Here is a 17,664-nt window from a genome sequence, read left to right as displayed (position 1 = left end):
TTATGAGAGAAATTATTACAGTAAAATTCCCGTCTTCTATTGTTTATTATTATTATTATTATTATTATTATTATTATTATTATATTTTCTTTTAAATATTTGTACTACTCCCCTTGGCAAATCCTGGGTCCAACATTAATGTTAAATGCCCCAGATTAGTGTCTTTTCAAGGACACGATCGATATTGGCTATAAGGTTGCTATAAGGTTGAGATCGATTTAACAGACCTGATTGATCTGACAGCAAATATCACCAATATATCACAAACACAGGACACTTTGCTTTAGTTTTCAATGTTCATTTTTCCCCTCCGTAATAACACCTCTCGCAATACATATGCAGACAAATGTATTTGGTGCCGTACATGTAGATTCTGATCAAGCACCTTTGAATATCTGAGGTTGCATATATTTTTGAAATATTTTATTTATCATTTTCCACTCTCTCTTGCTCACACAAACTCTCTCTCTCTCTCTCTCTCTCTCTCTCTCTCTCTCTCTCTCTTCCATGAATTTCACCTCGCCACCGAATCAGTTTATTATGGTACAGGTGCACCATGGATACGGGGCATACCCTTACAATGAAGCCAGATATATCAACATACAGATATATAAAACAGATCTTAAAACTGATCAATTTTTCCATATCCGTTTTCAATACTTTCATCAATTCATCAATGACCCCAGATCACTCTCAGATTGGGCCAATAACTGGCGAAATAAGCCTAGCTAATTACTTTGACACTGCCTTTATTTTGTGGCTTTGGATCGCCAGCTTTTAAAAGCAGGCAGCCACTTAGAAGTCCTCCGTCGTGCGTCATTTCGAGGTACCTGATCTCTTTACCACACAATAGCGTCTCTGGGTGCTCACACTGATGTGTTTGTTAATCATTGACCATTAAGTCCGTTTCATTGGGCAGCCACAATGGAAGGGAAAACACGCTGACATCCGTGGAGAGAATAACCGGTCTTTTATTTCGTATTGATTATTTGTCGACGCGCGATGCTGCTTTGTTTGCTCTATGAGAATTGTCATCGTTCAGCGACACGGGTAGGCTAAATGGTGTAAGGTGCGCGTTTCCAGTGAATCTGGCAAAAAAAAAGATAAATAGCGAGTTCTGCTTCTGCTCATGTTTTGTCCCACTCTCCTTTTTGCACGTGTGTGCACTGATTTGTGCGCGTGTGTAGGCTTTTTTCATGGTTAATCGACTTGAAAACTTTGCATTTTATTATCATAGAAGAAAAAAATAAAAGATGAAAATCATAGAAATGTAAGGCCGTGTAACAGACAGGTAAACAGCGCTTTATCCAGTTTTACCAAAAGAAGCGTACTGTCGCGATGGAAGCGACACCTAACATCCTAGGCCCGCAATCAGGATGTCGTAATTCTGTCTCCGCTTCGATCAATAGAATTTTTTTCTCGCCTCATCTGATCATGATGAAATGCGAATCTAACAGTTATTGCACGTAAGAGGCATCACAGTCAATACACAATCTTCAGTGACATTTTTACACCGGTCGATTTTTCGTACAATAATGTTGTCTGGGTGAGTTGGCATTGCCTATGCATCATCTTAAGTAGTGTCATTATTGCCTTATCTTTCGAAGACAAACGTAAGGCAGAAGTTTGCGTCAGTCTTTCGATTTCGGATGTAGGCCTTATTAAAAAAAACAACATTATTCGTGTATACAGTATAAGCATTAAAAGCTCTATATCCAAAATGTCCATTCTAATATGCCAAATTTAATTTATTTCATTTGTTTTTTTTTACCACTATGTTCTTCTTATTCTGACGCCTTACAATCGCCCAAAGTGCGGGAGAACTAGGCTCGGAGTTTCAACTTGATCGCCATGTAAACAGTAATATTTGCCCTCCACTGCTTGATAGTAAAACTTAACGCGCTCTAAAATGAAAGCCCCGGCTTTATCGCGTTTGCTTTTCAGTTAGAACATGAATTGTGCGTTTTTATGGAGGATAAAAGGGATTTAATGTTTGCGATATCGTAATTCTACAACTTATTGACAAATTCAATTTTTGTCCATGAAAGCCTCGAGGCGTTTAATCGCGTTAGGGGTTTACTTAAAGGATTTAATTACATGTTTTTTAATCGTTCAATGCAGTAAGGTCAAAATTGTTGTTTCGAGGTAAATAATCACCCAAGGATTCTGCTTTTTTCATTTTCTCAATGATGACCGAAGGTTGCCATGTAAATGGCTAAAATGCCAACATACACGTTTGGCAAAAATTGTTTCTGGAGGCAAGAAATTTACGTCAGTTTGGCTTATTTTATATTTTGCAAATAAAAAAGATAAAGTACAATGTAAATAATTAATAAGATTATTGTATTAATTAAAAACAATAGTCCTTGCCTCCAATATCAGTGATATTGGCACAGCTTCCTCGTATTATAATGAATATGAGTAAAATATTTTGTATTAGGACCAGTGTAGTCCTACTTCAATAATACAACCTCCCAACATGGTTATGATCAACTGTGTGTGTATGCATTGGGTCCACTTAAAGGTATTACAATCTTTACAAAATGTCTTACGCATTCGAAAAAAAAAAAAAAGAAAAGAAAAAAAAACAGCCCTTGAAAATGAAAACGTAAACCCACTGCAATACTTAACCCATGTATTTCATCTTACAGCCCTTCTGGTGATACGTGAAGATACAGCGAGAGGGTAAAACAGTTATACTTGCAAACCGCGAATATGGATAATGAAAATACCTGCAAGGCCTTGAAAAACTGGCCTTTGTGTTTCAAACATATAAATTCAATGTTTGGCCAACATCATGATTACCATGGGCCCGGGCATATGAGTAACAAATCTGTTCACATGCCAATGGGAAGTTTGTATTGAGTTTTAGAGTAAACATACATGTTTGGGCAACGTCACCGTGAAAGGCGGGCCATCGGCCATGAATAAGAGAAATCCGTAATTGTCATTGGTAAAAATGTGTATCGAGTCAATATCTGGCCTCTGTGCGTTCTATTGAGGCAACACGGGTAGGCAATTAGCGACCGCGCGGTAAATAAACCTCACTGTGTACAAATGCCCATTCGTCACGGCCAACCAGCCGTCTAGCATTGAGACTAACGACCGCATTTTGGCCGTATAGGTAAGTACATGTGTCGTGTTTTCTGTATTTTATGATATTAAGATAGATACGAGGTAGATTAGTCGATGCTCGACGCAGAGACGTGCTAAAGACGATTCTCTTAGTGCGGATGGTGCCGGAGTTTCAGACAAAATAGCATGTGGTTTTACTTCTTGTTGACTGAGAAGGACCTGACTTGATTTTTCAGTGTTACGGTTTCAGCTGTGAATTCAACTGTCCTTGGCAGGGGTGAGATTATACATTTTATGGCCCAATTCTTCTGATTTATCTAAATTGATAAAACTTGGGTTTGTTTGTTTAATTCATCAAGTAGTGAAATAGTTTATTTGGCTTGAAGAGCATGCCGCACATGAGCAGTACAGCTGATCGGAAGAAAAGCATCAATAATGGACGACGAAAATTCAATTCTCATTAGTTCACCAAATATATATATATATCAGCAATTACGGCGTGCTAATAGCCTTATATAAAAATAGTAAGAGGTGACTTGGCCTTATTTCAGCCACTTCGTCAGCGGTTTGTGACCACTGAAGCGGTCATATTGGTCAGCAGTGATTTGGTAACTAGGGACTGGCCACATTAGGGCATTAGGGGTCAGTCACTGAGCGTTTTGTCCAGTTTCATGACACGGAGTTGCCGTCCCTTAATTTGTAGATCGTTTGTTTTCAAGCTGAGTGGGGAACTAAGAAAATGTATAACCCTTTTTTTTTCGACTTTCGAAATCGCAAGTTTTGTGGAGTGGAAGTTTTAAGGGTTTATTTATTTATTTATTTATTTATTTATTTATTTATCATCGTTATCATTATATTTCAATTATTTTATCGTGGAAAACACAACCGAATTCCCTGGGTTATAGATGCCTCTTTAAGTTATACAGCTCCAAGCCTGATTAGTCCAAATATGACGCTTAAGGTTTCGGATTATTCTATGTTACGCTTCGAAGAAACTAATTAAACAGCGCCAAGGGAGATGGCTTTCCTGGTTATAAAAAACTCACAGCTATGGTGGTTATGCTTGAGGTGGAGTGTTTTCCATTTCTTGAGAAAAAAAAGACAGAAAAGACAGAAATCAAAAAAAAAATTATACACGGACCATACCTGTTGGCGAAATGTGTGTGTGTGTGTGTGTGTGTGTGTGTGCGTGTATGTGTGTGTGTATGTATGTGTGTGTGTGGGGGGGGGGAGGGGGAGGGGGTGTTGGGGGGGGGGATTTCGTGAAACAAAAAGAAATTAAAAATTTCTTCCGTTACACGGACCATTCCTGCTAGCTCTGCTCACGTTGGATAATACCTTAACGATACCAGAACACCTATAGAAAATTTTATTCCATCCGGATCGATTAGCTTTCGTCCTTATTTTTTAATAGAACAGGATATAATAGTACCGATGCAAATTTCTGTTTCAAATGAAAACACTGTTGATAAGATTCTATCAGAAAATATCAAGCGGAAAAAAGCTTTAATTATTTTTTTTTACAGAGAAGGAAAATAGAGACGAATTTTTTCGTTCCATCGTCTTATGTCATCACGAATGAGAGTATGGCTCATTAGAAGCTATTTTACGCTAGACTATCAAGGAGATAAAGCGATTATATTCATATTACCACCCTGAGAGTCAATGATGGTTTTTAGGTTGCCAAATCCAATATTCAATAAACTGTGTCTCATGTGGAGGGATGACGTCGATATGAAGGCTTCATCTCCTGGCCTGCTTTTTTTTTCATTAAATCTCCTGGATATAATTAGTTGCGGTTTTTATGATATCTGTGTTGAAATCAGACTTCAAAACGGAAATTACATCTTTGTTATGTTATGTAAAAACATGGAATTTGCTCAAACACTCAAAAAAGAAAAAAATAGGCCAGCGAAAATAGGGCTGAAATTCCAGACAATGTTTTTTTCAGTTTCAGTCCAAGATGAAGCCATACATATAATAGTCCGCTTAAATAGATTATAAAAGCCAGAAACATAATCAAATGCCTTTCTTGTTATAACAGAGACACACGACACACTATTTCAATCAGTTAAACTACTACTGATTTCCCCTGGGTGTGAGTGGACTAAACTTTTGTTCTAAATATTTAGACCTATTTTCGAGCTTGTATTAGGTATCGGACTGGCCACCTTGAGTTTTTAGAATCTATAGGATGCTACGTGACGTGACGTGATGTCGAAAAACATCAATTCATAAAGAGATCCAATTGTTTCATCGTTGTTTTAACTTAGGTGAAATCTTTCAAATCATTTATTCCTTACCTTCGGTTCCCTTTGTTTATTTGTACCAGACTGAGAACGAAATGGAGTAAGTCGGGCAGAAATGTGCTCTTCCGTGAGAGTCATCAGAACACAACAGTGTTCATCCAATGTTGTTAAAAACACGCTAAACGCTAATTAGGTCTTTGCCCATTTTAATGTTTCCCTTCGTAGACTTGGTGATTGATGATGTTGTTATTCGCATGGAGAGCTTGGTTACATGCTGTGAACCCCAATGACACTTTGCTTGTTAATCAGCGAGTATAGCCACAACTGTGACATTAGACATCAATTTGATGATTTTTTTGACAGAAAAACAGACTAATTAAGACAGTTGGGAGTAAAAACAAAGAGATGAATATTCTAGATCTGCTACTTCAAGAAAGTGATATATTCATCAGAATGTGAATGGGGATTACTTTTATTGTCAAACAATACCAGGATACCAGGAACTCTTAAGGCAGTCCGATAAGTTTTTTTTTAGAAATTATGAAGAAAATTGTGTGAGCAAAACTTGCAGAGATCGTGAGTGAAAGTTGAGCAATTTGCTGTATTTGAGTATTGATTTTCTTTAAAAATCAATTATTTGATTGCAATGAGAGAAATAATCTCATTTATGTTTAAAGCCTCATATAGTTCCAAGAAAATCATTTCATTTAATATTCTCCACACATAATATGTCGCCTTTAGATAGCACTTTGTTGTCTGTGTGTGTGTGTGTGTGTCTGTGTGTGTGTGTGTGTGTGTGTGTGTTTGCGAGCACTAGTAGGCGCATACATGTTTGCGCGCGCGCGTGAGTGTATGTGTGCGTGCATGCGTCTGTATTTGTTATTGCCTTTTGTTATTTTTTTAAACTTGTAGCCACGTTGCAAACATTTTATCGGACTGTCATATCCCAGGACTTTATGTGCGATCTAATTATCCAAAATAAAACACAACTTCATTCAAACAGCCGTTCGTCACCCGTTTATTAATCACCGGTGATTTTATGAGTTCGTATAAGTTAAGTATTGCTGTGAGAATGGTTTTATCCTGAACAGACGTGAGAAGTTATTGGCACTGACCCGCGGCCTGTCACGTAAATAACGGAGAGAGAGAGAGAGAGAGAGAGAGAGAGGGGGGGGAGAGAGGGAGAGATGAAAGTGAGGAGATGCCAAAGAGAGAAAGAGAGAGGGAGACCCGAGAGACCGAATGGCGATCCAATCACCCCAATCTAAGCAAGACATTGACCAAATACGAGCACATGACCCGATACTTTGATAAAGTTTAATATAACTTACTAAGAAAGGCTTAATCAACGGCTTCTCTGTTTACGCAGGGCTTATAACAATTCCACGGTAGTTAGTTGAACGCCACATTAGCTCTCACTGGACAAACTATTTAGGTGCAGAGATGTCACAAACTGACGGAAGAGAGATGCGTCTTCTGTCGCCATCTTTTCATTTCTACTTTCTTAACTGAAATCTCAAAGAAAAAGGTAGGTAATGTATTTTTTGCTCGACGTTTTGGACAACAGGCACGCCCAACCTTACAAAAAGCAGCTGAGCCTAGCCAGTTAACACCCTGAAGTAAAGAGTTCGGTAGAAATTAGTTTCTGTGTCGTCAAGCGTGAACAAAACTAAATAACAACTTAAACACCAGGGTGTTTCTCTATGAATCTGATATACGCCTAGAAATACATATAATCAGGCGTTTTTTTTTATTTTGTTAAGAGAGAGAGGGGGGCGAGAGAGAATCAATTTCACGAACATACATAATTTGATAAACGTTAATTTATGAATAATAACAATAGAATTAAACATTTCCAATACGTTAATATCTGTGTCATTATTTATTTGTCGCGTCCATATGAATATAAATGATTGATTTCATCTTTTAAGACAAAAATGGTTGTCTTAATTCTCAACAATGGGTCTATGTATAGTCGCTGCTCAAAGTCCGACATTTTAGTTAGACGATAAGCCATCAAATGTAATTGAATGTATCTATTATCACTGAATTGCTTCATTCATCAGAGCATTAATTGGGCAACTGATAAGTTAAAAAATATTAACGAAAAAGTATTGATTTAGTTTGTGTTAACATTTGCACCTCTTGAAATACAGTGTCATTAACCTTTTCCCCACATAAAAATGATCCCAAGAAGGAAATATGTAATCGAGTAATTTCATTTATGCTTCTGATTGTTCTCTTAGTGATTTTAAGGGTGATTTAGGAGATTACAGGGCTGATTTAGGAGATCACAGGGCTGATTTAGGAGATTAAAGGTGTCTATGATTCCTAATGAAAATATCTATATTTCGTGAATGTATCGCAGGGTATAGTGAATGAAGTAGACATGCAGATTGATGCATGGAAGCTGCTTATTATATTTACAACGAAACTGTGGAAATGCTCTCACAAAGAAATGGGGAAAGTAGGTAATATAGCCGCAGAACCATTCAATTAACAGAGTTGTTGCTCTTTCTACAGTCTTTGTGTGTAATATTCTGAATGTTCTCTCTCTCTCTCTCACACACACACACACACAAACACACACACACACACATGCACACTCACTCACACACACACACTCTCTCTCTCCCCCTTCATCTCTCTGTCACACACACACACATTTTCCCTGACACACTCTCTCTCTCTCTCTCTCACACACTCACACACACACTCTCTCTCTCTCTCTCTCTCTCTCTCTCTCTCTCTCTCTCTCCCCCCTTCATCTCTCTGTCACACACACACATTTTCCCTGACACACTCTCTCTCTCTCTCTCACACACACACTCACACACACACACACACACACACACACACACACTCTCTCTCTCTCTCTCTCTCCCCCTTCTTCTCTCTGTCAAACATACACACACATTTTCCCTGACACTCTCTCTCTCTCTCTCTCTCTCTCTCTCTCTCACACACACACACACACACACACACACACACACACATTTTCCCTGACACAAACTCTCTCTCTCTCTTTCCCTCTTCACGTCACTCCTGTCAGCCAGTACATTTCTGTTTTTAGCCCCCCTGACCCAATAAACCATTTGGTGGGCACCCAAGTACGTTCCAAATGCTACACGTGACTCGTATTTACAACTCTAGGCAGTCGTATTATGTGGTCGACTCTCTTCATTATAAACACCGTCTTAAGGTTTTGTGCATTTTAAAAGGCCCAGTTCTTCAGCGGATGTGGCATCACTGACTGCACTGTTCAGTCTGTTCAGTGGTTGTTATGCTTATGCGGGTAGGTAAAGTATAGGTAGATATGTAGTAACCTAGAAATGTTGTAACGAAACAGTTTTCTTGTGTTATGAGAAAGAGATAGTATGTGGGTAGGTGTGAGTGAGGGGGGGGGGGTGAGGGAGAGCACGTGTGCGCGGGTGTTAGACAATCTGTGTGTGTGAGTGTCATGGTGTTTGTTTGTGCGTGTGCGCGCGCGTGTACGTGTGTGTGTGTGTGTGTGTGTGTGTGTGTGTGTGAGAGAGAGAGAGAGAGAGAGAGAGAGAGCTAGAGAGAGAGAGAGAGAGAGGGGAGAGAGTTCGTGTGAGAGATGGAGTGTGTGAGTGTGTGTGTGTGAGAGAGAGAGAGAGAGAGAGAGGAAGGGGGAAAGAAACAGCGAGAGAGAGAGAGAGAGAGAGAAATACCACATATCAATTTCTAAAGCAGGAAACGAGAAACGCCAACTAGCGCAGAATACATCGTAAAGCCAGCTTCATCAAGTTAACCACGGATGTCATTTTGTCAATTAACCTCAATATTGCTACTCCTTAGAGAGCTCGCTCTCAAGATGAGTGGTATAATACCAATACAGTGTATGTCAACCTGCAAGCACTTGTAGGCCTCTCGCTATGTCTTGTCTTTCATACGTGTCCTACAGGTTCTTCTCTTACTTAGAAATGTTTACATGGGAGCTTACATTACGAGTACTTCAGACGCCACTTCAGTGTCGTACCCCGGGAACGTGTTAATATGAACATCAAAGAGGCGTTAATGTCCAACTGTCATTACGTTCATAAAAGAAGCCTTTGAGTAGGTAATGGAAGTATGGGATTTAATTTAGCAGAGTTTCAGAAGCAGCTAGAAAATTCGAGTCTGTGGTCTTGGATGCATTATTCGTTTTATTCGCACAAGCTCTTTTGTTCGTCGTTTCCAGGAATGCTAGGAAATAATATGTATAGTCGTAGGCGTACACTGAAGGAACCGGGGCAAGTCAGCGCCGTTTGCCTTCCCTTCGAATTCTTAGCGTCTAAAGTGCCCTGTGCTTCCCTTCAAAACGAAACAAAAACCAGACATTTTCCCATTTGTGACCTTGACAATCCACCAAAACGTTTTTTTTTCGTCTGAAATTATTGCGGAGCAAAGTGAGGTTGAAATGACCGTTCTAGTGCAGTCCCCCCTATTCCCCCCCCCCAACACACACACACACACACGCACACACACACACACACACATTAAGAGAGAGAGAGAGAGAGAGACCCACAGAATCTCAGATCCGTTAGTGTCATTCAGATCGAATGTCGACAGTCTGTATTGTGGACCCGCCCTCCTTTGTGCTCGTGCGCTCTCCGTGCCCCCGTTGCTAAGGCCCAATTCCCATAGACGCCACCGGTCTACTTAGATCGACCCAACTCTGCGGGAACTCTTGCTGAGTGCAATCAGCTTAAATGAATGACGCCTCCTCCTGGCGTTGAGTAGAAAACAGAACATCTGAGGCTGATACGAGTACGGTGGAAACAAGAGGAAGCGTGTCATTTAGTTAAGCTGATTGCACTCAGCGAGAGTCCCTGCAAAGTTGGATCGATATAAGTAGACCGATGGTGTTTACGGGAATGGGATATTGGGTACTCATGCAGCATATTTGATCCATCCAGATCGGATATAGGCCTACTTCATGTGTTATTGTGTTTTTTTATTTACGTCACAGCGAAACGAAACCTATTGTCTGAAAACTGTAGGTGTATTACCGATTTTCTGTACAGAGCGGTGTAAAGAAAGGCACGAAAGCCAACTTGATATCATTTTCAAATTAACTTAGTTTTTCTGTACAAACGTAGTCGTCAAAATAAGTGAAGTTCTTGTTATTACTTTATAGCAAACGGAAATGAAAGGAATTCACAACGTATGTAGCAGGATTCTGGTATGTAGACGCGCGAGATAGATTTAAAGGAGTATCCTCGCTTGTGCACATGCGATATTTTTGTTGTGCCTTGTTGTACCTTTACGTAAGTTTTTTTAATGCAAATGACAAAATTAACAGAAATATAGCATCGCCAGGAAAATCAGGGCCTGTATTAGCGCATGCTCACACGCCTGCTTGCGTGCAGGCCTTTTTATTTTTCCTTTTTATCCTAGGACGAAGAAATCAAAATAGCTATCTCCGTTTATTAGATTTGACTGAGAGAAAAAATCATTTAGGCGCTGTTTGAGGGTTGAAGTGAGGTTAGTGTAAAGATCACCATTGTTTGGTTAGTGCGTTGACATTAATTTAGTGCAAGATCGAAGTAGATTCGTCAGCAGTAAAAGTTTCTGCTCCAGGTATGTATTTGTAATATATGGTGAAACTAGGATCAAGCGCTTTGCTTGTGTGTGTGTGTGTGTGTGTGTGTGTGTGTGTGTGTGTGTGTGTTGGGGGGGGGGGGCGGTAAACGCAAAGATTACAGAATTATTGTCGAGTAGGTAGAAGCAAACATAAAACAGTGGACGAGTTTATTTACCAACATATGTAGGACACAGGAGTACGGCACTGCTATGAATAGAAACATGCTGCGGGTTGTCGCACTTCACGCGTTAAACTGTTCTTTGGGAGGCTAGGAATACGAGGAAGAAGGGGGTGTCCCAAAAGCTAGGGGTGGCATCCCCTTGCCTCCCCCCCCCCCCTCCAGATTCTTTTACTTCTTTGTGTGCGACTTTGATATGACATTCGAATGCATTTACAGTGCGTGCTGCATCTTGGTATAAACATGCTTAATTTTAGAGGACACTGGACACTCACCCCCCTGCTAACTATATGCATGACACTTCCTTTTCAAGTAACTGTTGTCAGTTATCAATTACCGGAGGGGCATTTGGGCAGTAGAGACCCGATACTCAGGGTGTTACTGCATGGAAACGACGGATGCATTCGGATAATATAAATCTAGCTAAGGCCACATTCACAATATACGTTGATCCGCGGACTTACAGATCCGCGGATCAAATATGCCCCACCCACTTGAAAGCTTGCCCCTGAATCTCTTCAGTGCCTGTTAGGGGATTATGCGGAAAGCTTTCAAGTGGATCAGCCATATTTGATCGGAGGATCTGTTTGTCCGAGGATCAACTTGTTCTGAGTGCACCCTAAGTGTATGCGGAAGCAACGTCGTGCATTTTAATGCAGCATGGGTTATTAATGTTAAAAGCGTAGGCCGCCACAAACCGCTTTTTATCTCCAGATGAAGGTAAAGTAATCTCTTTATGGCTATGGTGAAGTGTTTTATATTATTGTGTGTGGTCTTTGAAAAATATACTGCGACGGACACAGAGACGATTCGATCTTCTGAATAACGTGTGTATATGTGTGGGTTTAAATCTGTTATTATTTTGTATGAAGATGAAGGGATTTTCCAGGAAACGTGAACATGTTATGTAAGCAGATGAAGAAGCTTAATGATTTTTTTTCCATTTTAGAGCGACGAAAACATTATACCATAGCTGAAGAATGAACGCCCCAGCAAAGCAACTTTAGGCCTACTAAGAAAACTCGCTCAAAGCCTGGCTTCCAGTGAGGTTGTTGATTACCATTTAAACATAATCTTTTCATTAAGACATGCGACTCTTGGCGGGGAGACGTACTTGAACTCTGTGAATATATATGCCAGAGACTGCAATGTACATTTAAATTTGTGTGACACAGAGAGGCTCTGAAACTGAAACATTGCAAGACGAAAGGTATTTGACTTAACGACATTTTCTTTGCCTTAATTGTGACGTCACTATCACATAAGTGATGTTATCATTTTTTAGAACACGTCCAGTGCACAAGACAAGATGACGAAGGAGGATTACGAACTGAAAGCAAAAGGGAACAAGGTTTCCCCGGAGCACACGATATCAAGCAAGGAGGATATTAAACAAGGCAGTGGAGAGACTGAAATCGATAATACGGGTCTCCAGCGTCTATTGCCGAAATTTCTTCGCATGCGATATGCGGATCCGGACCTTGAGAACCTCTACGGTGCATATTATCGGCGACAGAAACAGGGCGCTCTCTCTATAGCAGCCGTCCTTTCCTTTTTCTGTGACATTGCCCTCATCGTCTCGTACGTCGTCAAATATCAAAGTCCAAGCATCTTGGCCGTAAAAGCAATCCTCGTTATAGACTTTGTAGTGTTCTTTCTATGCAAAATCAAACCGAGGCTCCTGCCGGATAAAGGCCACCTTGCAATGTGTTTTGTATTTTGGATTTATCTTCAAACAAAGCTGTTCGTAGATATTGGGATACGGTACAGTTTAGGGATTGCGGTGTCTCCGAATCACGTTGTTGGCCTGCAAGCGTTGCTTCTCTACCTGGCTTTCATAGTTTTGCCTGTCAGAATAGCGATCTGCGGACTTTTTAACCTGTTAGCCATCCTGGGTTACCTACTTTTGACGGCCATTTTGGCGGCGGTGCAGCCTTATGGGATATTCTACATAGGAAATGAGGTGAGACTGAAGATTGGAGAAAGTTGTCATACTGATCTTTTTTATTGGCCATGCAATTTAGTAGAATTGAATCAGTTATATTTCTTCTTGGTTAAACTAAAATTTGCTGACAAATTTTAAGTTACAAATAATCCAAAATACTTGATGTTTTATTTGAAAAAATTATCATGATATCCAGACGTGTCGGAAAATTGCCTTGAAATATTCAAAGATATCCGGCGAAATATTAAAGGACAATTAAAGGATTTAAAGGACAATGTTCATGTAAAAATCCATTTCTCGAATTTTGAAGATACAGCACTCAATCTATACACTAGAGGTATGTTTTAATCGATCCCCGCCATTTAAAAATTATAAAAACAATCTATTAGTAGAAAAAAAAGCGTTTTAGTAAACCTCACCTCAATATGCAAAAATGAAGCAACAGATCTGGGTCACGTGGTACTGTGACGACAATCACGATAAAGGTCTATGAGACTCAACTGAGGTGCATGGTGCATACTATACAGACGTAGAAGTTAAGGAAAGTTGTGTTGAACGGAGTTGAGGAATTTTCGTTATGCCTCGGTGTGTTGCCGTGGGATTCACCAAAATTGCAGCTCTCTTTGACAATCTTTCTTTGTCTGTGACGGTCTTCCGTGACTTACTAACTTCGGTGACAATAGTTGGGATGCTCTAGATCATGGTCACCTCAGGTGGTTTAGATCATATCAAGAGCTGGTAGTCTTTCAGATTAACTGTCATCAGTTGGCAAACTTACTGATTGCTGATGCATTTTAAATGCTTTGTAGTTGACCAAAAGCTCGTTTACAACAAACCTGTTAATTATGCACCGCTGCAATTCCCAAGCCAGGTAATAACAGGTATGAAACTCGTCTTGGTGGGCTTTCATATTTTTCAATATATCTCATTTATTTCATGGGGTTATTTTATTGGTATTTGTAAATGACGTTAAATATCAATACTTAAACAATTAAGTTCAAACACGGTCGCGAACATAAATAAAAGAAATTGCTCTCAGGGTATCTTGAAGCTTCCGTGGAAGAAAACGTGTTGAGGAAAAACAGGAAAAAGAGCGTTATATTAAAGAAAAAATGGGAACTGCTATAATAAAATGGTTCGTTATCCTAATTCGTTTATGCTTTGAGGATTTGTTTCTGAAGATTATTTCATCTGAAATATTAAATAGTTTAAAAGATTGATTATTTTATAACTTGAAACGCAAATTCTGCGTCAGTACGCAATTTTTTTTTTGCAAATTTGTAAGCTTATAACACCGTGCTATAAAGATCTACTCAAGAAAAAAATTTGCTTGGGTAAAATTGAGTACGGAATGAACTGGAGACACTTGGCTTGTCATTAAGTTTACACGAAAATATGTCAGGTAACTTTATACTGTCTTTGAAAGAGTAAAGATTGAAAGATAATTTTAGACAAACTTTGACGGGGGAAATACCTACAAAGAGTAATGGGCTACTTCGCCAACATCTTGTTGAAAATTTTACACTGCAATTCTATTCAAATAAGCTAAGGAACTAATTGCCAAATTAATACTCTCATCACATAACAGGGGGGTAACCAGACCTGCAAAAATTGTACGCACATATTTAAAAAGATTACAAGCACATACAGCAAAATGTAGACTTACGCAAAACATGAAGGACAGCGTAATCACAGCAAATGTACCTCATATAGTAGCTTAATTTCCATTAATAATAAAATCATCATTTAAGTCAAAAATATTCTTGCGATTTAATAACTATTTTAATTTACCCAGAACGGTATATTTATTTTAAAGGCGGTTAACTGAAATATAGTTTTATGATTTGTTTGTGAAAATTGCCCATGTCACCCTGTTAGTTTGGAGGTCTAAGCTGGATTAAGTCCGTTAAAATTCCTATGAAGTTGTGCAGGAAAAATTCTTCCTTTCTTTCTCTAGCTCCTCGATAAACCTGGTGTTCAGATTTTATCTAGTACCCCCAGGTCTACGGGAGCTGCGCTTTGTAACTAACGCACAGGTAGATTTTTACCTGAGATAACTGGAGTAAAGCTTAGATAGAGAGTGCGTTCGATACAAGCAAGACAAATTGAATGCCATTTAACCCTCTAATTAAGAGGTAAAGGAAGTTCCAGGTAGATGGATGATTAAGATAGGACTTGTAAAGGTAACAGGCATTGTTTACCTCAGTTTAATAAAAGTATGCAAGACGGAGTGTCAGCGGTTTAATAAAATAAATTGAATTTCACAAATAACATGGACCTCATATGCAATAATCAACATTTCCCTTAACTCATTCAAATGCAGTGTTTTATACAACTTGGGATAACCATAATGAAATGCTTGTTAAAGAAATGACTAGACGGGAAATGGTTTTACACAGCTTCACGAGGATTTAGACCCCTCGGGTAAGAGATTTGAATGAGTATAAACTTTTATCAGAAGCCAGAGAAGTCATCTTACAGGTGGACAATGCAGCTCAGTTTGACAGCTAAGCACGCTCTGTTCTCCAGTGGCTCGATTGTCGTCATTGGACCACGTGACCACATAGCTCATTAACTCCCAGGCCGAGCAAATAGGACGTTTTTTAAAGCCAAAAATTTACAAAATGAGCTTTTAATTTGTGTATTTGGATAAAGATATCGTTAGTTGGGCATGTTTTCTGAAGAATATGTTCCGTTCAGGCCATTCTGACGGCATGAAGCAAACCCTTTAAGTAAACAGAACCATATATTATCGATGCTGAACAACAGCTTATCAGGTGCATTAAAACGAGTCTTACCGAATGTGCTGAAGAAAATCATATCAAAAAAGTGTGCTGTTTAGAGGACATGATCTCAAGCAAGATTTTCCTTTGGGGCAAAAAGAAAAATGATAATTATAATGATAAATTACTACAAAAAGCGAGTCCTCATAAGGACCCTTTCCTACTCAAAATAAAGAAGATACCGCAAGCAGTTGTCCCTACACTTCTTGCCAGAGTTCGAGGGATGAATACCTCTTATAGCACAGAATTGGCGAGAAGTCGAGACGAAAAAAGACGCTGTGCTTTTTTTTTCAATGTTGATCTCCAAAAATTTAAGTCTATCATTTGACAAAATAAACACTACCCTCTGTGTTCTGTTGAATCAAAGAAGACAGCCGCTGTATTATAACAACCAAGTCGAGCTATTCGATGGAAATGACGATACTTATTTATTATAAATTAACGTAATTCATGCTGCATTCACCATGCGAAGTAGCACAATAAACGGCAGACCTTCATTTGCAAAATTTTGATTCAATATAATTTCAATATTTCCCCTTAGTCGCTAAAATTCAAAATTATAATCAAAATAGCAATCTGTTAATCGGGTTTTGAGTTCTAATTCTAGTGCAACTCTCTTAATGAGATAGGGGAATGGTGACTTTCACTCCTGACGGTAATATCATATATGTAGAAATTTTAATTTCTTAAAATAACTAGAAAATGGGTTTACCTATTGTTATCTTTTCAAAGCTTTGCGATATACGGTAGGTATATCTTGGAGAAATTCTGAACTAACAAGGGAAATCAATATTTTGCTATACAGTAGTCTAAAGCGCATTGTATTCCTTTACGTCTTATTAATTAGTCTGCCTAACGACATATTTTCGTATCATGCCTAAAGCAGCGAAGAAATTGATATATACATGTTTTGTGCTTTACAAGTTGCTGATATATGCTTACTTTTTCTGATCTTTATCCTGCCCGAGTGCCAGACGTTTAACTTAGGTGTTAATGAAAAGTCTAGCGTTTATAACAACTGTGCGCATGAGATTCATATTTCACAATAAATACATTGTTAACAACTCGTAGAAATATGATAAATTCCATTTTACCACCAAAAGAGCAGTCATCGAAATTAATCTGGAATCTATGCTTGCCATCAAACCACATGGACCTTCATAGACGGTTATACCTCCGTAATAATCTCTTAAGAGGTTATTAAAAAAAAACCTTCCAGAAAAGAAACGTGGTCTTACATGAATGTCGAAATGGATTCATTAATCGTTGGTCAGTATGGGAAAATCGTCGTTTGCCCCAGGAGAATCTGTTTTTTGACCGAAACGAACAGTTGTTATCCCTTTTATGGAAATTCTGTTAGATTATTTAATAATATCATACGAAGTATGTATTTTGCTCCAACTACCGGTAATATTCTGATTCGCGTGCGCCAACATATTAGGCGCCGTGTTTCTTTGGCTTTAAATCTATCCATGTTGTGATCATAATTTTCTTGTTTTTTTCTTAGATTGCTGCTGATATACTGTTATTCATGTGCGCCAATGTATTAGGGACGATCTCATATTTTCTTGCGGACAAGAACCAGCGCCGGGCGTTCCTGGAAGCCAAAGCTTCGCTCTCGGTCAAGGTTGCCATCGAGGAGAAATCTAAAGAACAGGTAGGCCCTAACGGAAGAGTTTTCATTGCCCCCAAATGGTCGAGTTAGGGAACAAATCCCCCCTTCCTTGGCTTTGAAAGCACTTTCTCCCCAAAACCAGTATTAGAAGCCAGAACAAAAGCGAGCAATGTTTACATCTCGTCGTTTTGAGTCCTTGTGCACCCTCCCCCCTTTCGATCCGCCAGTG

General features: G+C 39.1%; 1 protein-coding gene and 1 long non-coding RNA gene across 4 annotated transcripts in view; both read left to right on the top strand.

The window, feature by feature from the left end:
* Positions 1–2,978: 2,978 nt before the first annotated feature.
* Positions 2,979–17,664, top strand: part of LOC106166607 (adenylate cyclase type 3) — a 28,456-nt gene continuing 13,770 nt past the window's right edge. The window contains exons 1-3 of one of the 3 annotated variants that reach the window (XM_087019402.1): positions 2,979–3,124; positions 12,042–13,055; positions 17,328–17,477. In XM_087019402.1, coding sequence (XP_086875528.1) covers positions 12,402–13,055; positions 17,328–17,477 — 804 coding nt within the window. In that variant the 5' untranslated portion in view covers positions 2,979–3,124; positions 12,042–12,401. Of the gene's footprint in view, positions 3,125–8,387; positions 8,620–11,122; positions 13,056–17,327; positions 17,478–17,664 lie in introns of those variants that run through there. The other 2 variants (XM_087019403.1, XM_087019404.1) reach the window with 2 other exon arrangements.
* Positions 13,734–14,828, top strand: LOC147760315 (uncharacterized). The gene is made up of 2 exons (XR_015335722.1): positions 13,734–13,918; positions 14,717–14,828. It is a non-coding gene; the product is annotated as an uncharacterized LOC147760315 (long non-coding RNA).

Source organism: Lingula anatina, chromosome 8 (genome assembly GCF_051362555.1).
Source record: "Lingula anatina isolate TDL-2025a chromosome 8, LinAna3.0, whole genome shotgun sequence".
NCBI lineage: Eukaryota > Metazoa > Brachiopoda > Lingulata > Lingulida > Lingulidae > Lingula > Lingula anatina.
Note: the sequence above shows the minus strand (reverse complement) of the source record. Positions and strands in the feature narration are given on the sequence as shown.